Source organism: Sminthopsis crassicaudata, chromosome 4 (genome assembly GCF_048593235.1).
Source record: "Sminthopsis crassicaudata isolate SCR6 chromosome 4, ASM4859323v1, whole genome shotgun sequence".
NCBI classification, from domain to species: domain Eukaryota; kingdom Metazoa; phylum Chordata; class Mammalia; order Dasyuromorphia; family Dasyuridae; genus Sminthopsis; species Sminthopsis crassicaudata.
The window spans coordinates 323,585,602-323,610,215 of NC_133620.1; the positions used below are offsets into that span (position 1 = coordinate 323,585,602).

Here is a 24,614-nt window from a genome sequence, read left to right on the forward strand (position 1 = left end):
GTATTTGTATTTCTAAATTTAGTACATCTGTATTATAGTCAGTGCTTAGTAAATGTTTTTTCATTCATTCTTTGTAATCAGGACACAGGACTATTGAAATACTGAAAAATAGCTAAAATATACATTGAGTATATAACAAAATCCCTAGACCTTTTCCACAGGAACTTTTATGTAAACATTTTTCTTTCATCTAGTGTTTATGAAATTAATTTTTTTGTTCATTAATTCATCATTCTAAACAAGATTCATCTAATATGTTAAAATATTACTCCTAGATTTGCATCCTATACAGATTTGACAAGTATGCCTTTTTGAATTCCATCATGGTTACTAAAAAAACATGTTGAATAGCATCAGTTAGTACTGTTCGTGGGACGTTGTACTTGAAGTAGAGTTGGCTTTCAGGGTGGTTTCAACCCATGAATGATTATTCTTTGAATTTGTTTGTTAGACCATATCTGAATTCACTTACTTTATTGTTATCTTGTCTATTATTCTCCATGTTGTTCACAAAACAGTGTGGGAAACTTTTTTTTTTTTTTTTTAAGAGTTGACAGGGATTTCAGAAGCATAATCTAGTACCTTCTTTTTACAAAAGAAACTAGTGAAGCTTAGGAAAGATTTAATGGCTTGTTCATGTGGTATTTGAACCTAGATCCTCTTAACGCTGACTTCCTTCTCTGTTTATTGTGCCATGTTTCAGGAATGTGTTCTAGAATTTTGTGAGGAATAGAAGTCAGGTTTTATAGCCTAAAGTTTGCAATCTGCTCTCTCATCTTCCTTCCTTCCTTCCTTCCTTCCTTCCTTCCTTCCTTCCTTCCTTCCTTCCTTCCTTCCTTCCTTCCTTCCTTCCTTCCTTCCTTCCTTCCTTCCTTCCTTCCTTCCTTCCTTCCTTCCTTCCTTCCTTCCTTCCTTCCTTCCTTCCTTCCTTCCTTCCTTCCTTCCTTCCTTCCTTCCTTCCTTCCTTCCTTCCTTCCTTCCTTCCTTCCTTCCTTCCTTCCTTCCTTCCTTCCTTCCTTCCTTCCTTCCTTCCTTCCTTCCTTCCTTCCTTCCTTCCTCCCTCCCTCCCTCCCTCCCTCCCTCCCTCCCTCCCTCCCTCCCTCCCTCCCTTCCCTCCCTCCCTCCCTCCCTCCCTCCCCTCCCTCCCCTTCCTCCCCCCCTCCCTCCCCCCTCCCTCCCCCTCCCTCCCTCCCTTCCTTCCTTCCTTCCTCCCTCCCTCCCTCCCTCCCTCCCTCCCTCCCTCCCTCCCTCCCTCCCTCCCTTCCTTCCTTCCTTCCTTCCTTCCTTCCTTCCTTCCTTCCTTCCTTCCTTCCTTCCTTCCTTCCTTCCTTCCTTCCTTCCTTCCTTCCTTCCTTCCTTCCTTCCTTCCTTCCTTCCTTCCTTCCTTCCTTCCTTCCTTTCTTCCTCCCTCTTTCCCTCCCTCCTTAATTAGCAATTTCAATTTTTGCCAAAAATCATTCTTCTTGAAAATAGAATATAGTGAGAGTTTAATCATTCACCCTTTTCATCATTCTATCTATTCTGAATAGCTCTTCAGTTCTTTCTCTAAACTGTCCTTACTCCTATCTTAGCATAAGAACCCCTTTTGGTTGCCATTTGCATTCATCACCAGGCTGCCCCTTCTGGGTTTTAGCTTCCCTGATATTATTTTTCCAGTACTGTGTTACTTTTAAGTATCCATTGTTAGTTCTTTGCTCTTTCTCTTTTACTTACATATTTTTAAAAATCTAAGTTGGTTAGGGATTTTTCTGTAGTCATATTAGTCTCTTCTCCTTTTCATCTTAATTTGAATAATTTTTTCAAAATTTTCATTTTATAATGTTTTTAAGAATTTCATTCTTTTTTCATTTCCTTTTTGTGATGACTGCCCCCTTCAAAATGTCAGATTGAATGGCCCTTATTTCTTTTTTGTAATCCCTTTGGATTCTGCACCAATCAAAAACAAACAAAAAACCCCCAATTTTTCCCCCCATTTCTAGTACAGCCTTTAGGAAGTGTTAAGGAAAGAAAATAGTTCAGCAAAACAAATCTAGATATCCAGCTTACAGTTTATGAAATGTTCCATGTTCATAAACATGACTCTACAAAGAAAGAAGGAAGTCAAATTTTCTTCTTTTCCTTCAGGGTGAAGTTGGTCTGATCATTATAATTACATGGGCTTCAGTTTGGCTTTTTGTTCTTTCATTTTGTGTTGTTTTTATATTGCATTATTTCTCCAGTTCTACTTTTCTTTTTATCATTGCATTTAAATTTTTCCATGATTCTCTGTATTTTATATATATATATATTATTTTTTACTCAGTATACCGTATAGTGAAAAGGTATCTTATGTCACTTTTGGCAGAAGATAAAAGTCTGCAGCCTAACAATCACTTCTTTTTCCATAGGATCAAAGGAAAACTGTAATTCTAAAGTCAAACTTCATATGTATCTATCTTAATTTTAATTACATAAAAATTTATGTTTACCTCATGAATTTCCACATCATTTTTTGACCATTTCTTTTTATGTAGTGGACTCTTTGATAATCAAGTATAACTAGCTTTTCTATAGAAAGAATCCCTTTCTCAATCTCCTAGGGACCAGATGCTAGATTTGGGCCCTTTACTGCCCTAAGAAGATTTAGGAGGTAATATAACGTCATTACTTGTTATAGGATTTACTGTGTGGTTTTGGCTGAGTCTTTGAACCTTTCTAGACCTAACTCTCTAATAAGGGAGTTAGACTAAATGACCTCATATGATAATAGGATCATACATCTAGGGCTGGAATTTTATGGTAATTTATACAGTTTCTGACTCAGTAGGCATTTTTTATGATGATAATTATTAATAAATTGGTTATTGAGGTGGCTTTGTTTTAGAAGGCTTAAAATGGAGGAAAGAGTCCTTTTTAATTGGAGATTGTTACTTAGATAATCTGACTAAGCCATAATGGCTAATTTCTGGATAATAGGGCTTCACATTCCATTCCATTAGTGAATGTCCAAATTAAGGTTTATTTGCTCTTTTGGGCTTTGATCTTTCTGAGATACAGCTCCTTCTGTTGCTCTGTAATATTCAGTTTGCTGGTCACACCTGCCAGGCCTTGATGTGCTGCAAGCATGGAGCTTGTATGATAGGACTTCCACTTGCACGTTTTTGTGTGAGAAATTTTTACTTGACCCTGGCCATATAGGTATATATACAATACAATGGATATACGAATCAAACCTTTACGGTTAATCATACATTTTCGAACCTCACATTCAGGAGATACTATGTGGGGGCTCTATACTATGATATTAATCAGTTTTTTAAAAGTTGATTTAGCCTCTGGTTTGAAAAAAAGGATTGGCCTAGTTAATTCAGTTTTGAACAGAGTCTTTTGAACTCATAAACCTTCCTTTTTCAGCATCTTTATTTGACTATTTTTCCCATGGCATGAGACTAAATGATTTTAAGAATATAAGCACTTTAATTATTGCCTACATCTTACAAAGCCAAAAAATTTAAAAAAAATTATTTATAATTATACAGGAGAAATAGTACTCTGATCAATTTATAGACTGTAGCCTATTTGCAAATATTCTCCTTTAGCAGAGGTGGGGTTTCATAGCACTATCTACATAGGTTATTGAACTTTAAAAAATTATTTTTATTCTGTGCTTACTGACTTTGTGATTAATTTTATTTTCCAAGTAGGTTTTCCAAGTGGGAAGCAAATGTGATGGCTAGTTAATATTAATATTCAGTCTACCCCACTGTTATATTTCTTGTAAAAGTACTAGCATTCTGTGATCTTGTCAAGAGTCCTCTGAATTTGATTACAATGAATTAGTTAATCAATTCTGGTTCTGGAGTCTTCATATCTTGAGGACCTAACCCTGGATTCACAATGTGCTGAAATCTGAGCATCTAGCTGACTTCTTTTTTTAATGTAACAAGCAAAAAACCAGTATGATTCCAAGTATAACCAAATAATCTTTAAGAAAATTGGTAAGAAGTTCCCTTTGGGCAGCTCCAATTAAATCAAAAAAGTCTTCAGTAAGTTCAAATGTAAATTCATGTGTTTGACTTTTAAAACACTTTGCAGTCTGTCTTCTTCCTATCTTTAAAACCTTCTTACAAACTCCATGCTGTTCCTCATGCAAAATGTCCATCTCTGGTTCTGAGACTTTGCATGGCCTGCCCCTCATGCTTAGGATGCTCTTCATTCTCACCCCTGCCTCTTTGACTTTCTTCTAGACTCAATTCAAGCACTGCCTTTTATAGCAGGCGTTTTCCAGCCCTCAATGTAATGTTACCCCAAAATTGAGAAGACCTGAGTTTGAATCCTGCCTCACATACTTACTTCCTCTGTAAGCCTAGATAAATCACTTAGTGTCGGCCTGCCTCAGTTTCCTTATTTGTAAAAAAGGGATGAAGATGATAATAATAATAGTAATAAACATCTCCCTTCTATAGTTAATGTGAGGATAAAAAGTGCTATACATTATTATGTTAGCTGCTTGAGGGTAAGGACCCTTTTTACTTTTGGTTTGTATTCCCACTGTTTAACATAGTGTTTATCATACTAAGCACTTAATGCTTACTGATTGATTGATTGATTTGTACTGGTAGAAGAAATTCCTTGCCAAGAGATTCCTACACAGAGATCAATTAAAGAAAAATATATAAGGCACTGTTCTAGGCAGTAGGGATAAAAACACAAAGAAAAAGTCTCTTTTTCCTAAAATATGCAAAGATCTTTGTATATATATTTTTATATAGGAATATTTACCATTATATTTTAAGGTTTTCTTATTTTTTGGTTGCAGGTTGAACTACAGTTTCAATTAAATCGATTACCACTTTGTGAAATGCATTATGCTTTGGACAGGATCAAAGACAACAGTATTCTGTTTCCAGATGTTAGCATGACTCCCACCATACCTTGGAGTCCCAACAGGTACAATAATGTAAAATATTTAATGCTTTAAGTCATATTAATACCATTTTCATGTCAGCTAAGGCATGTTCTGAAATCCAAATCTACTTTGTATAAAATTTTCATTTGGCATTGTGGTAATACAGGAGGGAATAAATGAAAATATGGTTGATAAGAAAAAAAGTTAAAACATCAGAGATTCACAAATAGTTTTTCTACTTTTCTTTAAATATTTTGATTGATCAGTTTTATGATATTGAAATAAATGAAAATATGGTTGATATCAAAAAAAGTTAAAACATCAGAGATTCACAAATAGTTTTTCTACTTTTCTTTAAATATTTTGATTGATCAGTTTTATGATATTGAAACAAAATTTAATTCTAGGAATACTTTTTTATTAATTATGGTCATATGAATCTTTAGATTGTTTCTAAATTTGTTCTCATAGCTAATTATTCACAAGATAGATTAACTTTATATCTCAATTATTCCAAATAAATTAATATGTATAGTGCCTGGCACAGAACAGATTCCTATTGAATGTTTGTTTGATTAATTGATTGATTAATAGAATAGTGACCTTGGGCAAATAAATTCCTTTACTTCTGAGACATTATGGTATGAGCAATATATCTGTGGGTTATTTTTTCTCCTTTAAAGGCAGAGAGACTGGATGAGAAGGTGAATCAGTTGGATGAGCTTTAGTTTCTTGAACCAATACACTGAGTATTGAGGTTTGCTTCTTTTAACATAACTTTCTAGCCATTTAAGGCACTGCCCTGTTAACTGGACTAATTTTCCTTAAAAAAAAAAAAAAAAAAAAAAAGCATAGAAACTGCTAGTTAGAGTTGATCAGTCCAGATGGCTAAGGTTTGAGATATTGATCCTAATTTCTGATTGCCTGGAGCATCAAAGGCTTGCCCATGTAGAGTCAATGATTTTCAGACTCATTGCCATCTTAGCCTACACACAATCTGCTGACTAGATAACGTTTTATATAGAGACAAGGCAGAAATTCTTTATCTCTTGTTCTCCTTAGTTTCCTTTCCATGCCACGCCTAAATAAGCCTTTTTTTTATTAAGATGGTTTATGATTGTCTCATTTTTGTCTGAATTATAAATCTGAAGCATAAAATGGATTTGAATCAGGCTCAGATAACAACAGTTCCAGTTTCCTCATTTATAATAAGATGAAAATCAAATCATCTCTCTGACCTGTTTGCTGAGTTTATAATATAACTGAAACTTATTCTTTTTAGTATGAAAATTTTTTATTTTACTAATTTTGATAAAATTTTTAAATAAAAAATTATAGACATTGCTAATAAGAACAATTACATGAACATATTAGACAAAGAATCAAATAGTAAGCCTATATCTTTTAAGAAGGCAAAAGAGTCTTCCCTTTAGGGCTTATTCTTTGACTCGTTTTTCTTCCTTCTATTTTTTTTTTTTTCAAATAATACAAGTGTTTATACTTTGTGTTTATAAAATTCTGGGTTTTTTTGATTTGTTTGTTTTTTTGCTGAGGCAGTTGGGGTTAAGTGACTCACCCAAGGTCACATAGCTAGGAAATGTTAAGTGTCTGAGAGTAGATTTGAACTCAGGTCCTCCTGACTTTGGGGCTGGTACTCTATCCATTGAGCCACCTAGCTGCTGCCTAAAATTCTGTTTTTGCTGATTCTATTCTGCATCATATTTTAGAACTTTCCGTATTTGTTTGCTTTATATTTACCATTTTGATGGTAGTATAATATTCAGTTACATTAAAATACCATAATTTATTTAACTATTCAATAATTGTTGAACATATAAATTATGATTGAATACTTGAAAAAATCATTATCTACTTCCTTAAACAGAGTATTTCAAAAGTAATCCAGAATCATACTATAATACAGAAAGGCATAGAGTTAAGAAAATGGAACTGTGACTTCATTAATAGAGGAAACTCTTGGGCAAGAAAATTTCCTCTACTAATGCAGGTTAGCACCCTCTTCACAACTTAAAATACTAGGGAATTGTCTAGAACACTAAAAGATTGGATAATCAGTAAATGATTGGTTCAGGAAATTTGTTAAAATCTTTTATTACCTAAAATAAATCAAATTTCAAGATTAACTTTTATTTTAGCTTGGTTTAATTGTAAATCATTCCATGATAAAATTAAATGGCATTTTAAAAATTAACATTAGTTTTCTAGATATTCTAACTATTTATTGTTTATTGTTCATTAGTTAAGTAACCTGATGTGTCAAAAATAATTTTCAAATTTTTTTTTTTTTTTAATATATAGGCAATGGGATGAACAGTTGGATCCTCGACTAAATGCAAAACAGAAAGAGGCAGTTCTGGCTATTACCACCCCACTTTCAATACAGCTTCCTCCTGTTCTTATCATTGGTCCCTATGGGACAGGCAAAACCTTCACTCTAGCCCAGGCAGTCAAGCACATACTCCAGCAACAGGATACTAGGTGAGATGGTGGCATAGAGATTTAAATATTTAATTAACAATATAAATAGCCAGTTCTCTCCTCTAAACAACCTCCTGCCCCCCAATACTAAGGAAAGACTAGTAGAAAATTGAACAAAACTTTTATTGAGCTTAAAAAATTATGTCAGTGTTTTGGGGGCACTAATGTTTAATTACTTTTAACACTTATCTGTGTTTTAAAAAGAATTTGTATTCCAGAGAGCAGTTGTATTTAAATAGTTTAAGAAAGCTCTCCATTATACATTTAAAATTATGATGTTAGTTAGATCTCCAAAGTTGACTTATATTCTTTATATTGTAGTGTATTATTATCTTAGCTGAAAGATTTTAAAAGTAATTTGTGTAAAATATAATTCTTTTGATTGTTTAAAGATTAATAAGTTCATAAAAGCCTCATTAAATCATGTGTCATGGAGATTAGTGAACTGTTTGAGAGAAATGTATGGAAAGATGGCCACTTGTTTGCTTTTTTTTTTTTTTTTTTAATATTTTACTACTTGATTGTTTTGTGTTTTATCATTCTTTTTATTTGCACCATTTATTCCAGCAGGATTCTCATTTGCACCCATTCTAATAGTGCTGCTGATCTCTACATAAAGGATTATTTACATCCATATGTAGAAGCAGGCAATCCCCAGGCGAGACCTCTCAGGTATTTTTTTAAGGCTTATTATGTATCTATAAGCATACCTTTACTATTCTTAAGAAAAGGTGTCTATAAGATAATTTCATTAATTTTGAAAGTATTTAAACATTTAAATATATATTGGCATTTGAAAGTTTGGAGAAATAATCTAAAGGATTCTAATTTAGTGAAAAGTTTTAAAATATTTTATAATTTATTTTTTATACTTAGTAAAGACATCCTTTTTTAAGTTTTACTTATGTGAAAATGTCTTTTTTATCTGAGGACAGTTTAATATGTTCCTCTAAAAACTACTATGATTAAATATGATAAATATTAATTAGTTGTACTTTAAAATATTGTAACATGTTTGGCATGTACCAATCCTTGCAGTAATATTTGACAGTAAAATTGGAATGGTGAACCTTACAAGAAATTGTCATAGAAGTTACACATTAGAGAACCATGAACAGTAAAATGTTTTGTGTTATTAAGTGTATTACTTTGTTATTTGAAAGCTATATCCAAAGTTTTGGAAAGAAAGTAGCACAAGGACAAAGTAGAGGCAGGAAGGCCATATGAATATGTGTGAATGCAGGAAATATTTAAATGTGGGTATTAGTTTATTAGAGATGAAATAATCCTTTTCTTCAGAAAGCAAAATAGAATCACCATTTGCTCTCATATCCTAAATTAGAGTTTAGTTTTATCATCTTACATACTAATATGTCATGCCTTGTGTTGTTTGGATTAAATTACTGCTTACAAATTGATTTCCAATCATAGCTGTAAACTATAATTCACTAAATTTATTTTTAGAAAATTGGGGGAAAAGATGACATTAAGCAAAATTATTCTCTTAGTAACTATGGTAGTATGTTAAATGATTTTAGAATCACATATTAATAGCAGAAGTGGTGGCATCAATTATTGATTCTTGTTACTCTCCCTAAGTGTAACTGAAAAATATATTAAGACAAATAATTGCTTTTAAATACTTTATGTTGAAGTATTGTCTTGAAATGTGTTTAGTGAAGCAGGTTTTATGATAGGAGAATATTATGCTTATGTACTCTGAGAGATAATAAAATGACTTCATTTCTTCAAGTGAATTTTGATAGGCACCATCTTTGCTGAGAATGCTTTAACGAATTTTTTTTTCTGTGAAATATAGAAGATCAATGCTATTGGCTTGCTAGAAATAATATTAGAATCGCTAAAGTTCTAATGACTTTGGATTTGAGACTTTTAAGACCCATTTCTGGATATGGCTGTTATTATTTAGTATTTATAATATTGGATAATGTTACATGATTTTTTGGTTCTTTTCCTTAAGTATTAGGGAATATGATTAGACTTGAGTAAGTCTGTTAAGGAGGGAACAGAATTCTTAACAACTTTCCATCTGTTTATGCATCTATGGTATTCCATATATAGGAATCTGTGCACTTGAGGGGAAAATTGAGTACTTGCTCTCTAATACTTCCCAAAACAAAATAAAACAAAAATCCTAAAAAACTCTGCCATAGTTTGGAAGAAGCATCTAAATATATTCAAATACAAACTAATTTTCTTATCTCTTACTCTGAAAGCAAATAATTATTAAAAAAAAAAATAAGCCCATTGAAAAATACTGGTAAGATGTAAGATTTTGAAAAATTTTATAGAATTATTTTCAAACTTACATCAAGTGAGTAGAACTAAGTATTGTTCTATAATTTTGAAGGGTGCCAGAAGGCCAGTTTTTCCCAGAATATTTCTTTCATGGTGTCTTAAGTTCCTGCCATTACTGTTACTTTTTCAACAAAGGCCTAAAGTATGTTTGGGAGAGTCGTCTTAAAAAATTTGTGCCTGGGAAGACACATTTATTATGATTCACATTTATTTTTGGGTGTCATCACATTGGTTGGGTCATTGTTTGTTAGTTTCCTGGTAGATAAAGTACTCTTAAGGAATGACTAGGAGATAATTTTATGGGAGGGAGGGGGCATGTAGGGAAAGGTGAGGAACATGGAAGACCAACTGAAATTACCCTAAGAGAAGCCAGAGGAAGCACTACAGGAAGAGTATTAGGTGCTTAGGGTGTGATATGGGTAGAGTTTGACATTATGATGCAAAGTGCTAACAGTGTGAAAGAGAATGCTGAAGACATTTTTGCTTGGGGCAGATTTTTGTATATTGAACACATTATTAATATAATAACTGACTGTTATTGAATTTTACAAATAATAAAATAATATAGTTTTAATGCAAGCAGGCATACTAGAAAAGTATGTTAGCATTTTGGGATGAACCTTTTTAGAAAAAAATGTTTTCTTTATTGTCAGTTTATTTCATTAGTGTCAGAATTTTAAAAAAAAATGAAGGACATAGAAATATTTTGTTTGCTTACATGTGATGTTTGAGATCAGTATCTGATTGTGGTAGAGTTTGTAGTGGAGTTATATATGTTATGAAAAATGTTTTCATTGCTTTTGTGTGCATAACTTTTTGGATATGACTTAGATAGGAACTGTTGTTTTGCTTAGTGCAGGTACATGCTTTAGTTTTTCTATGGGGTTATTTCTCCTGATTTGTAGTACTTTATATAATAAGTTTATTTTATTTATTTACTCCATATGAAATATAAGAAAATTACAGTGGAGTAAAATATATATATATATGTGTATATACATATATATTATCATTTAAAAATTAAGTGAAATTTTTGTGAAGCATGTAAATAGATATGCTTTTGGAAAATATCACCTATAACCTTATGTTACTTAAAAATGCTTTGGGAAGCATTTTTAACAATCATATGGTTATTGTCCCTTTAAAGATAGGATAAAATGAAAATGTAGATGACCTCAATTTTTATTCATGAAAATGATAATATATTTTAAAGAAAATAATCTATAATCAAATTTGGCTGTGATAATAATAATTAATCAGTGAAAATTGACTCTTATGTCCAAAGTAAGTTGGAAAATACAGAAATTTCAGTTATGAAAAAGAAATTTGGAGTAGAATTTAACAACTAATTTTTTTCAAAGATATTTTAATTTATTTAAAGGTAATCTTGGCTAAAGGCATTCTCTATAGATATATTTTCTTAGAGAGTAATAGTATTTATTTCATATGTAGTTAAAAAAAATAAAAGGAAAAACCCAATCAAAGCATTATTTATGCCTTGAACCACTTCATAAGAAAGGGAAAATTTTAAACATTTAATCATTTTCTGCCTGAAGTATTGCTTATAAATCTCGATACAAAAACTACAATTGGTTATATCACATTAATTCAAATTTCCTAATGAGTTGCTTTGTCTATATATTTTATGCTTCCAATGCAGGTGGGCCCCAGTTTAAGAAAACTGGATTTTCAAAAATCCAAATTTATTAAACAGGTAAATTAGGCAGTTATATATTTGCATATCAGAAATATTATCAGCTTAAAAAAATTAAGAATTCCATTAAATAATGAATTTCTACCGTTTATCATAAAGCTGACTATCCAACTTTTTAGAAGTATATATATTGTGTAAAGTGAAGTGTACATATACTTCTGAAAGCTTACCCTTGTTTCTGATGTTTCTTATTAAATAATGTATATTGCTGCTTTTCCCTCCTATCACTGTCATTTCCTAATGACTCTCTTCCCTTCCCCCCACCTCAATTCCTTTTATTTCTTGATATATTAGCATTTCATATTTCACCAATATGGTTTGAAAATAGTGTGGTGGTTAAATTTGCTTTTTTTTTGTTTTTAGTTTTTGCTATTAACATTTAGGTAAAATGCTGAATCTTAAGGAATCCCATCATCCACATTTTCCACATATTTCCAAAATAACAAATACTTGAGAATAGCATGTAGACTTTTATTTTCATAAATTTACATAACTTTAAGACTATTTAACTTTAACTTTTAACTTTAACATAACTTTAAGAGATTTTTGTCCAAATGCCTTTGTTTCATAGATAAGAATATTTTTGAGTTTTTATTTTGGCTTTCATGTCATAGGACAAAAAGACACAGTATTATTTTCTTCAATTTTCTTTCTAACTCAGAACTTTAGTTTTATTTTTTTATTTGGTGTCCTGAGTGTTTTGAGTAAGCATTTCTCTAATCCAAAACATGTACTGCTAGTATTCATCTGCTTTCAGTGGCTTGCAAGTTAGCCAGAAGGACAAAAACATAGCTATTATCATATAGGGCATAAGTTAATAAGAGGTAATCATTGAGAGCAGAATAGAGGGTATCACACCTTTTAGAAAGGACATTAACAAATTATAGTTTGTTTGTAGCAGAGTAACCATGATAATAAGAAGATGGGGCCCATATGCCATAGGGTGAAATTGAAGTAACTGATGAAATTTCTTCTTCATGAGAGAAGGTTTTTTTTTTTTTTTTTTTTTTTTTTGGTGGAGAGATAGTGGGGAACACAATAGTTGTCTTCAACTACATGAACTGTTGTTCTAGGCTAGAGTCCATGGGAGGCTGCAAAAGACAGAAGTAAGAGGAATGATTAGAATTCACAGAGAGAAGGATTTTGGCTTGGTATTAGGAAAAGATTTCCAAATCATTAAAGCTACCTAAAAGTTTGTATGAGCTACCTTGGGACATAGCGGGGCTCCTTCTTACTGAAAGATTGTCGGATGAGTACTAGTTGATCATTTGATCATTGTACAATATATTCCTAGTCAGAAATAGTTTGGGCTAGATGACCTCTGATTTTTCTAGTTCTAGATTCCTTAAGTGAATTGTATTTGAGAGTGAAAATCAAATGACTATAGGAATGCTGGAAACATTTCCATGTGAAATACAGAAATTTTTTTGTTGTGATTTATTGTCTTCTCTATACAATAGAACTTGTGTGTTTTTTTAAGGGCTTACTTACCTACTTTGTGATAGACAAATATTTTTTCTATTTAAAAAGTCTACACATATTATACCACACTGTACAAAATATTACATTATCTACTATAATCTAATGAAGTATAAGATTCGGGATGTGTTTTTTTTTTTTGTTTGTTTTTTTTTTGAGTTGATGCTGATACCAAATTAGCCAAGAGTAGGATCAGGGGATTTATAAATGAAAGAGACCCTGAGAGAGATTCTCTATTATGAGAGGCCTCATTTTACAAATGATGAAATTTAAGTATATAATATATTCTCTTCATTGGATCTCAGTTTTACAAATCTTACCTCATTTTATGTATTCTTTATTTAAGCTCTCATCTTAATGTCTTACCATAACGTATGGTAAGACATATTGGACAAGTGTCTTAACTTAGTCACTAAGATTTAGGTTTGAATATAGAAAAAAGAGATAGTGTAATAGTAACAGCTTATTTGTCTTCCTCTGTGAAGACTTAAGTTATTTTGGCAGAAAACCTTTGAAATGGTTTTAGAAGTTGCTTAAAAATAAGATCATTAGATAATAGCTGTAGAGAAGGAAGAAACCCATTCTAACTCCTCCATCCCTCCCCCCCGCCCCACTCTATAGATGAGGACAGAAAAGTCAGGTGATCTTCCCCTATGTGCAAAATCAGTATTGGAACCCAGATCATATGACTCCATATTCATCATTCTTTCCACTCTAAATACATGAGTGATTACAGATTGTTTTCTCATTTGTATAATTTGTGTATTTGACCTTTGAGAGTATGTATTTGTGTTTATATATGTGTAAACACACACACATATATTTTACCTATCTAGTGTTCGAATAGCCAATCATCAAGGACCTATTGAATCCTTTCTCTATGCCCAGCACTCTGCTAGATATCATCTGGGGGTTGAATAAAGAGTGGTACTAAGAATGCAGGATAAATAGAAAGCAATCCTCCCCTCCTTTTCCCAAAAGTTTATATACTATCTGAGAAAATAGAATTAAAATGTCAAAGAAGAATAGATAAATCTTAAACAGTAACACTGCTAATACACTAAGATATACAATTAATACAATAAAAATTCAAAGAAAGGTCATTCAGGGAACCTGAAAAGTTAAGCTGGAGTCATTCGAGGTACTTGGATATAGGAAAAATAGAACTTGAGTTGAGTCTTAAGAGATTCAGTAGGCTCTAAGAAGAGGAAGAGCATTGCAGATATAAATCACATTTTTCTTATTCTCAACAGTGGACTCTTACCCATCTGCCTTCTTTGTTTCTATTCAAGCTGTTGAATGACTGGAAGAAGTTTGAAAGAAAGAAAGAAGGAAGGAAGGAAGAAGTAAGAAAGGAAAGGAGAGAGGGAGGAAGGAAGGAAGGAAGAAAGAAAGGAACCCAGAAAACTAGGATTATTATAATTAATGATTTCTGACAAGTGGACACTCGTTGTTTGGAAAACTTTTAATTCAATTCTGTTTGACTCCATTTAGTTGTTCCAACCTTTTCTCTTTTTAGGCTTTTAAGTGCATCTTTCTTTCCTTCTCTTAGCAGATTATCTTACTCCTATTTTACAGAGAAGATAGGGAATACTTGGTCAGTGTTCTCATTTTCCATCTTCTAAACTTCAAATCTCTTCATAACTTCACTCATTCTGTTCTCCTTTACTTTAGTCTCATGATGAAGTAGCCTATCTCCTTATTAAGGATAAACTGTACTATTTAACATGTATTGGTCAACCTGCCATCTGGGGGAAGGGATGGGAGGAAGAAAGGGAAAAGTTGGAACAAAAGGTTTTGCAGTTGTCAATGCTGAAAAATTACCCATGCATATATCTTGTAAATAAAAAGCTATAATAAATTAAAAAAAAAAAAAGGATAAATTGTATTTGTGCACTTAGGCTGATCTTTGATTTGTCCTTTTTTTTTTCTCCTCTTCAATCTCTTGGCACCTTCTCCAGTTCACAGACTTTCTCAGGTCTTCTCTATCAGTGAAAAAATATTTCCTTTGAACTTCATATGCAGTTCTTCAAGTTATTATCCTATATTTCTCTTACCTTTTCCTGAAAAACCCTTAGAAAGAATATCCTCCAGTTGCTGCCTCTATTTCTTTTCCACTTTTCCATTTTTCATCTCTTTGCCATCTAATCAGCTCATGTCATTTTGTAGTGTTTTACACACACACACACACACACACACACACACACACACACACACACACACACACACGATGAAGTCTTTTATACTCTATCTTGCACATAATTTATCATTATTAGTTAGTAAAATGCTATATCCTATTTATACTGATCATATGTCTAAGTCCTTTGGGTTATTGAGTTTTGGATCTTCATAGGTCATGATATTCTAGCTATGATATTTATAGCTATATAGTATTATCAGAAGAATATGAATATTAAAAATAGGGGCTTTTATGACAGGGAGCAGCTTGAGATCAATGAAAAATGCCATGCAGTTTTAAAAAATCAGATTCATCTCTTCTTTCCCTTCACTTCTAGGCCTAGCTCATTGTTCACTCATTGTCCACCTTCACTGCCTATCAAATAAGATGGTACTTTTGAAATAAACTTAGCATAGTATGCCTCCCTCCTCCTTGTTTCCTCCTCCTCTCTTTTTCCCTCCCTCTCTCCTTTCTTCCTAATTTTCCCCTCTTCTTTCCCTCCTCTTCTCTCTCCTTCTCTATAGTTTTGTACTATGTATATTGTTCATGGATGAAATTAATGGGCCGCCTAACCAATTGCATGTCATAGTCTAGATAATAGATATTTTCCACTCAATTTGTTTTTTCTTCTTTGGATTGCTAGTCAAATCTATTTTGATTTGTTAAGGAGACTTTGTATTTTGAAATTTGATTCTATTAATATAATATCTTCCACAGTTTGGAGCTTTTGGATGACCATATCACTTGTAGGAAATCCATTTTTCATTTTGATTTTGTAGGATTTTCTCCATTATAGTGGTGAATGGTTTTGACTAGCATATATTTCTCTTTTTTATTCTTTAGTTTGATATTGGTAATTAGAGAATTATAGAATCATTGTGTCTGTGAAAGAATCTATTATGATCTTAAATGTATGGGAATCACCTCATTGGAAAAAGCCTTTAATACTATATTGTTAAATAAAAATTGTTTTATGGGTAATTAAAAAGCAATATGCATTTGGATTTTAAACTAGCTATATTTCAGTTACATCTGACTGGAAATGTCTAATATGGAAAATTATTTTCAAAAACTTGCCCAATCCTTTTCACATATACATCTTATATTCTCATACTGTTACATATATAGATTATTCATCAAGGAATTTAAAGAAGATGAGAGAAGGTAGGCAGATGGTATTTATTGATATTTTAGTAATTTTTAAATAACATATACATTTTTTCCCAATTGTCTAATATCTTTCCCTCTTTTATAATGATCTCTCAAAGCTTTCAAGTTATTTTGGTCCAGCTATTCTTCCTCTTTTTGTTCCCTTTAGTACCACTTTCTCTTCCTTATGTAGAAGACTACATGGACTAAAGTGTTACAGGACAAGTATGATAGTTTCACTGTCATTGACAATGAAAATAGTTTATTATACAAATACCAGCACATCCATTTCATTTTTCATCTGTTTGTTGTCTTCCTTCCAGTTTCATCTGTGAATGTTCTTGGGATGATCTGACTTAGTTGGGCTTCACACCAAAGTTTCTGCAGACTTGGTTTTCCCTCCACCACTCTTCGCTGTTTTGTGAGGTGATACTGCTCATAATCTTCCACCATCTTCTTCTGTAACATTTGGCAAAAAATTGATGTTCTAGACCAGTGTTGCCTTTGGCTGTCTTGTCTAATCATTTGGTGGCTGAGCTAGTTTCTAGGTTCTTACAGCCTCCTTGTTGTGGTGCTTGATTTACGTCAGTTAATAGGAAATGCTAATAAACTATGCCATTGTCTTTTCCTTTGCTTTCCATTTTTTGTGCCATTATTTTGACTTGAACAGATCCAACACTTTCTGACTTTTTTTTTTTAAGAAAGTTAACTACTCATGATATGCAAATTTGAGGCTTCTAGATATCTTACAAACTTAGGATTTCTTAATGCCAAACCATATTTTTCAACTTTTTTTTTTACACCTGTATATCAGGTAATATTCAGTTTAAACTTAGAAGCTATTAATAAGTTCTTTGTAAAGTATTTTTAAGTTTTCTTTGTCTGAACCTGATGAAGCCTAACAATACAAATTTCTTCAGTTTTTTTTTGCTTATACCTTTGGGTGCTTGATGAAATCAATTCTATTAGCTCCTTTATCTTTTCAAAGGGAACTTATATAAGCCTTTCTTTCCTCCTCCCCACCTCCCCTTTAGCAACAACTTCTTTGTGTCTTTTAACTTCATTTATAATAAAAGTTTGTCACTCTGGAACAGATCCTCTGATTCAACTTGTTGGTTATTGGACAGAATCTCACATTCTGGGTCCTAATAGTTAAATTATGTTTGTAGATGATTTTAAATTCTTAGTTCTCCATCTACCTTTTCCTCCTATTTGGCACTGCAGCATTATTACAGAAATACAATTGGGTTGCACATGACTATTTTATATTTTCTTTCTTTCAAAAGTCACCATAGCCAAGTAATTGTATAATGGTTAGTCAGCTTATAGCAAGTCTCTTCATATTAGAGGCTGGTCTTAGTTGGTAATATAGTTTTTTGTGTGTTTTTTATTTTTATTTTTTTATGGCAGAAGCATACTTGAAATTTTTCTAGGTTCGTAGTTCTCGAGCTATCTTATGCTCTACTTATAGGATTTGAGAACTTAGAATCACTTCTATGCCTAGAGGTATTGAAATAGAATTTTTGTGGAGCTTATAAACTTGGAAATCTTCTAAATGTATAAAAAAACCACATATTTTGATATATGTTCTCTTTTTTATAATCTATGTTTTTTTATGATTAGGATCAAATTTAAGACATCATAGATTGGAAAAAAATATGCTTTGTAGACTCTTAGAACTAGAAGGAACTTTAGAGATTGTCTTATCTAAATCACCTTGTTTTTCAGGAATCAGAATTAAATTATTTGAAAATTAAAAGAAAATTCATTGAATTCATTGGCCATCTAGTCCATCTGCTAACAGAAAATAATTTACATTACAATATATTTAATAAATCTAGGCTTTTGAAGATTTCAAAGAAGGAAAAATGTATCTCTCCAAGCACTCCCTTCCACATTTGGATGGCTGTAATTGTTAGGAAGACTTTTTTGATATCAAGATTAAATTTACCTCAATTTCAAACCATTCTTCCTGATTCTGGCCTTTAGGGCCAAGCAGGATAAATATAATTCCATGTCTTTAGGGCTACTTTGAATATAAGTTACCATGTCCCTCTTGAATTTCCTCTTCTCCACATTGAATACCCCTAGTTTCTTCAGTGATCCTTATATGGCATGAATTTAAGACCACCTTTCATCATCTTAGTTGTCTTCTTCTAGTTTGCTTTCCAGTTTTTCTTTGATAGTGATGCCCAGTACTGAATACAATATATCACATGAACTTTGACTAGGGCAGAGTACAGAAGGTACTACAGAGTACAATCTCTTATTCCACTTTTGACTCTTATTCCACTTTTGAACAATCTTGCTGTTATATTGATGTTATGTTGATGTGGGATGTAATAAATAATGCCTAGAGTTTATCGAATAGAGGATAATGTGGCAGAAATATGTTTTAAGAAAATTATTTTGTCAGCTGAAGGAAGATGCATTAGAATGGAGAGAGACTTGATGAGAGAAGATCATGTAATACCATTGTAATGGTCCAAGTTAGAGTTGATGCTCTCTGTAAAGGTGGTGACTATAAGTGGAAAACTAGAAATATATATGAGAAATTATGTGAAGATAAAAATGACAAGATTTGATGATGAATTAGATATGGAGAATAGCAACATTGCTCAAAAGTAGAGTGGTAGTACTTTTTTTTTTTTTTTTTTTTTTTTGGCTGAGGCAATTGGGGTTAAGTGACTTGCTTAGGGTCACATAGTCAGGAAGTATTAAGTGTCTGAGACCAGATTTGAACTCAGGTCTTCCTGACTTCAGAGCTGGAGCTCTACTGCAGCACCTAGCTGCCCCACTGGTAGTACTTTCAAAAGAAATAGGCATGGGGCAGCTAGATAGCACAGTGGATAGAACACCAGCCCTGGAGTCAGGAGAATCTGAGTTCAAATTTGACCTCAGACACTTGACACTGCCTGTCTGTATAACCCTGAGCAAATCCACTTAACCCCAATTTACCTCAGGGGGAAAAAAAAGAAATAGGCAGAAGAGGGAAGGGTTTGTGAATAAACACAATGAGTTCTTTAGAATCTATTTAATTATTTAAATTGTTGTGATGAAAAATACTTATGAAAAAAGTTAGAATAGGAAATCTATTAAGAATTAATGAGAAGCATTAGTTACATTTAGGTATTCTTTTAAAAGTCTGCTAAAATCAATTCCTTCATTCAAATGTTTTTATTCAGTTGGTTTGGTAAAGGGTGAGTTATTTTTCTTGAAAATTAACAATAGTCAGCATTTGATAATTTTATTTATAATGATAGTGAGATAATTGAAACAAATCAATTAGTTTCTCAGAATAAAATACACTTATGTAAAAATACTCTTGCTCTTCAGACCACAAGAAAAAACAAGTTTATCTACTGGAAAGGTATACTAATTACAAATAGGAGAACATGATGAGAGAAACAGACAACTTAAAATATAAACCTAATTCTATGAAGTGAATAACTTCATAATGTCTGGTAACCCAAATAGTTAATTATGAAAATGAAATTTAGAGATAATTTTGTTTTTATTGTTTTTCATACAACTTTCCTTTGCATGATGAAGATAATAACTAGATAAGTCATTCTGCTTGAGTATTTTATACATGCCATTAAAAGTCAAAACATTACAGTTTCCATCTCAAATACTACTAATTAGCCATGTGACCTTAGGAAAATCACTTAACTTGTCTGGACTTTGTTTAAAAATGAGTTTGACTTCATTTAACTGAGAAAATTTTAGAATGAATCATTAAAGAAATGATTAATGCATCAAGAAAGAGAAGCAATGATAATAAGAATGGCTAAAAACCTTATTTACATTTTTTGACAAGATTATAAAACCAGAGGATCAAAGTAATTTTATAAATATTTAGATTTTAGCAATGCTTTTAATAAAATATCTCATATTATTCTTATAGAGAATTTTGAGAGATACTGACTAGATGATAATAACATTTAGATAGATTAGGATGATTAAACTCAAAAAGTAGCAGATCAGAGGCAGTTAGGTGGCACGATAGAGCACTAGCCCTGAATTCAGGAGGACCCGAGTTCAAATCTGGTCTCAGACACTTAATACTTCCTAGCTGTGTGACCCTGGGCAAGTCACTTAACCCCAATTGTCTCAGCAAAAAAAAAAAAAAAAAAAAAAAAAAAAAAAAAAAAAAAAATCTGAAGCAGGGTTTTCCGTAAATTTGCATAGCCTTAGGAATTTAAGTCTCCCTTAACTATTAATTCCCTGATATCTCTCCAAAGTTATTACAAATGGCATTGAGTATAATGAAAAGAATGCTGGGTTTTGAGATAGAAGAACTGGATTCAAGACTTGGCTCTGATGTTTACTATTTATGTAATTTTGAGCAAGTCATTTAATGTCTTTGAGTCTTAGCTTTTTATCTGTAAAATGAGAAAGTTAGACTAGATAAGATCTCTTCTAGGTCCTTTCTATACATTAGATCTTGCTTTTTCTAATATTCTTAACAAGCTCTCTGAGGTTAACTACTCAATTATTTTTTTTTCTATGCAACTGAAATCTATTATAATGAAGTAGATCATTTTTATATAAGAGGATAAACCTTGATGACTGCCCTTTTCCATGTGAAGGTAGTAATTTTCCAGTCCTCTCTTAAAAAGATGCAGCCTTCCTTTTCTAAAAAGGATTGCCTATTGCTTTGTTGTACTTACAGTTTATACACAGTGACTACTTTGATTTTAACCATAAAAATGAGCAGATAATATTTTTTTCAAAGAATTGAAAGAAAAAGTGGTTTCACCTTATTTAACCTTACTTTTTCTGGGTAAGGTTCTATTCTTAACTAGAGATGTTTTCTTTTGGAATAACTCAATACAATTTTTGTACACCTGCAGGAAAAATTACGAAAGACAATCAAGAGCTGCTATATTGAATTTTAGGGGACTTTTTGTTCCTGTAATTTAGAGTGATTCTGCATTCTGCATTTTTGTTTCTTTTTTGTTAGTTCTGACATAAGAATATCTGATATTACTAATGTGATTTAAAAAAAAAAAACTGGTTCCAAATGATGAGATTGTTGGCACTAAATGTTGGGGTTTGATCGTGTGAAGAATTCACAATGGCCATTCTCTTTGGCAAAAGGTAGATTTATTTAAAGGAATTCGTTACGGACAAAATGAAGAGCTACAATAGACATCAGTAGTGGTATAAAATAGAGTTGGAAGAACACATAGTTATTAGCAAGGAAAGAGGTTTTCAAAATGAAAAATGGAAAAGACAAGCTCCCTAGTGGAACTCATAATTAACCAAGAGAAAAGTCATACACTATGAGATCAGAGAATGCCCTTAGCTAGCATAAATCTGTAGAGTTTAGCGCCCTAAGAAAGTTAGTTAGCTATAAGAAGAAAGATGCCATGAAGCACGGTGGGGGAATGAGAGGAAAGATATCACATGGCATGGGAGGGGATGAGAAGGAGGGGAAAGACACCATGAGTAGAGTGATGTGGTAAATTTAATCTAAAAAGGGTTTAGCCAAGATGGCTTGAGCTATGGAAAGATTTGTAGGGAAAATTTAACCTTAGAAGCTTGACATAATTGAGACTTCTGACTGGAAATGGCAAAGCTGGGGCCCAGGACTTCCACAAAGAATGTGTGTGAGGCTAAACCAGTCTAAAAGTCTATGAGGCTAAATCAGTGCCCTTCCCTGCCTACCCCAAGGAGAAATTCCATCAATACTTCAATCCCTTTTTGCCAATTGCATTCAATTATTTAGGACCTCATCATTACCATTTCTGTCTCATTCTGCTTTCTATCAAAATTGTTATAACTGCTGCTGCTTATCTAGTATCTCCCCATATCTCCCCATATTATCTTCAATGTAGTGGATGTTTAATAAATATTTGATGAATTTGATGATAAGATTCTTTTATTGGATATTCTGCTCTTGACTCTCTTTGCCTTGTTTTTTTCTCCTTATATTTTTCTTTTTTATCCTGTTGCTTTTTCTCTGTATTGGCTTTTGCATGATAATTTTTATTTTATTACTTTTTTTTTTTTTTTAAACAAAACCAGCTAACCCACTATAACATTTATTTCTTTTTGGATGCAGCATCAGCAGATTATGCTATATTATGTGTAATCTTTAGACCTTCATTTTATTTTGTTGATTATAGTTTTTGCTGAATATTCAGGGAATATTGTTTCATTGTTGAAGATTTAGTGTCTGTAGAGTGGAAAGGCAGTAACTAGACCTGGAATCCGTAAAACATGGGTCCCTCTCCTTACTCTTTCTCATCTCTGTAATTTGCAGATAAGAATAGCTAACATTTATATGGTACTTTACATTTTACAGAATAGTTTATATTAATCTTCATTTGAATTTCACAGCAATCCTTGAGGGAGTATACAGTATGGGAACTATTCTCATTTTATATGAGAGGAAACAAACCCAGTGAGACTAAGTGATCTTAGAGATCCCAGGGAGACTAAGAAACTAAGGTTCATAGTCAGGGATCTTAATTCTGACTCTAAATTTCCACTTTGGCACAAAGTTCAAGGTTATTTGTGACTGAATATTAATAATCTCATTGTACAGCTGTTGAAACTGAATCGTAGAGAAGCTAAAAGATCTGTCCAGTCATATAAATAATAACTAGTAGTGCCATTAATTAAAACTAAATGTTCTGACATCAAATACATTGTCAATTAAAATCTGAATAATTTTTTCTGATACATTATTTTGTTTGATATCTAAACTTAAATATAGTTAGACCTAAATCTTACAGACCTAATTATGGTAGGCTAAAGATTCCCTGTAACACTTAAATTCATTAGGCTTGCAATGTTCTATACAAAACATAGTTTTAAAATATAATCCTTACATTTGCTACATTTTTTCATTTATAAGAATTATCTATTTGTTGAAAATCAGCCTATTGGGGTCATCAAATATCTTATAGAGAAAGTAGAAAAGATAATTAGTCCATTTAAAATATTCTGTGTATGCATGCCTACTATAGGTAAAAGATAAAAAAACAGGGAAAACAATCTATAATCAGGTCAAAGGAAGATGCACGTGTTAACCAGGTCTTTTTTCTTTGTTCATGCAATAGGTCAACTATCACAGTTAAGGGAGTTTAGTTAAATGAATTTTTCCATTTGCTAAAAGTTGATAAAGCTTTATCAAATTCAGTTTAGTGTTCTTCATCTCTAGTATAATTCTGTGTTTCCTAAGGATCCAGTAACTTGAATGTTACTGTTTTGTCCAAGTAGTCTTTATCACAGGGAACCTTGAGATTTTTTTTGAGGATGGTAGTGGTAATTAACCGAAATGTAAATTCCTAGAACATTAAGCACACTTGTGTTCATGTTGAAGCACAAAATTCTAAATTTAGAGCCTGAAAGAACATTGAAGGATCATTTAGTCTGAACTCCATATTTATAGATGAGGGAACGAAAACTCAGAGGAATAACTTAAACTTAGCCAAGGGAGTAGCCTGATGCAGCTACAAATCCATTTCACTACTTTTAAATATACTTTCATATTATAGATAAATGACTTTGTAGTTAGCTAACACGATGCTTAGTTGTTAGAGATCTAGCTTTAGTGGAACTCTGGCTAAGTTGTTTAACCTCTTAATATCTGTACAACTCCATAAAAATGTAAGTTAGTGCCAGTTTGCCAGTTTGGTAGAAGAAGTTTCTATAGTGAGGGTTGCTTATAATAAAGCAATGAGGTTATAAAAATTTTGTTCATTTTTATACACACAAACACACTCATTAGATCAATATTTTTTCTTTATCCAGAAGTTGATTCTTAATATATTTTGTTTTAGCAGTACTCTACCTGGAAAAGATATATTTGTCCATGTATTGAAATTTAAATAGCAACATCTTTCTTTTTGTTAAAAGATTGATTTGAACAAGTTAGAAGGTTTAAACATGTACTTGCTATCTATTCAGTTTTCTTCTTTGCATCCTTTTTATTTTGTAAAAGACACTAGTGGCAATTAACTTAAGGTCTAATCAAATAGTAGAAAAATAGGTATTGTAAATAAATTGATATTAAGTTTAATTGTCAATTCCAGGAATTGTCTTTGAAATTGTCTTCCAAAGAGTAGATTTTATTTTATAGACTTTATGCTTTATAAATCAAATACTATTATTATTAAGATCATATTGAAAATAAGCTCTTTTTCTTGTTTTCTAGGGTATATTTCAGAAATCGCTGGGTAAAGACTGTCCACCCAGTTGTACATCAGTACTGTTTGATTTCAAGCACACATTCCACCTTTCAGATGCCACAGAAAGAAGACATTCTTAAACAACGAGTTGTAGTTGTTACATTGAATACTTCACAGTACCTTTGTCAACTGGATCTTGAACCTGGTACGCTGCCATCCAAAAAAAAAAATTTATATATATAT

General features: G+C 32.1%; 1 protein-coding gene across 5 annotated transcripts in view; it reads left to right on the plus strand.

Moving 5' to 3' along the window:
- The window catches only part of HELZ (helicase with zinc finger), a 268,358-nt gene that overhangs the window by 135,708 nt on the left and 108,036 nt on the right, over positions 1 to 24,614 (plus strand). For 3 of the 5 annotated variants that reach the window (XM_074260562.1, XM_074260564.1, XM_074260565.1), the window contains 4 exons: positions 4,799 to 4,929; positions 7,208 to 7,387; positions 7,955 to 8,059; positions 24,398 to 24,576. In XM_074260562.1, coding sequence (XP_074116663.1) covers positions 4,799 to 4,929; positions 7,208 to 7,387; positions 7,955 to 8,059; positions 24,398 to 24,576 — 595 coding nt within the window. The remainder of the gene's footprint in view (positions 1 to 4,798; positions 4,930 to 7,207; positions 7,388 to 7,954; positions 8,060 to 24,397; positions 24,577 to 24,614) is intronic. The other 2 variants (XM_074260566.1, XM_074260567.1) reach the window with 1 other exon arrangement.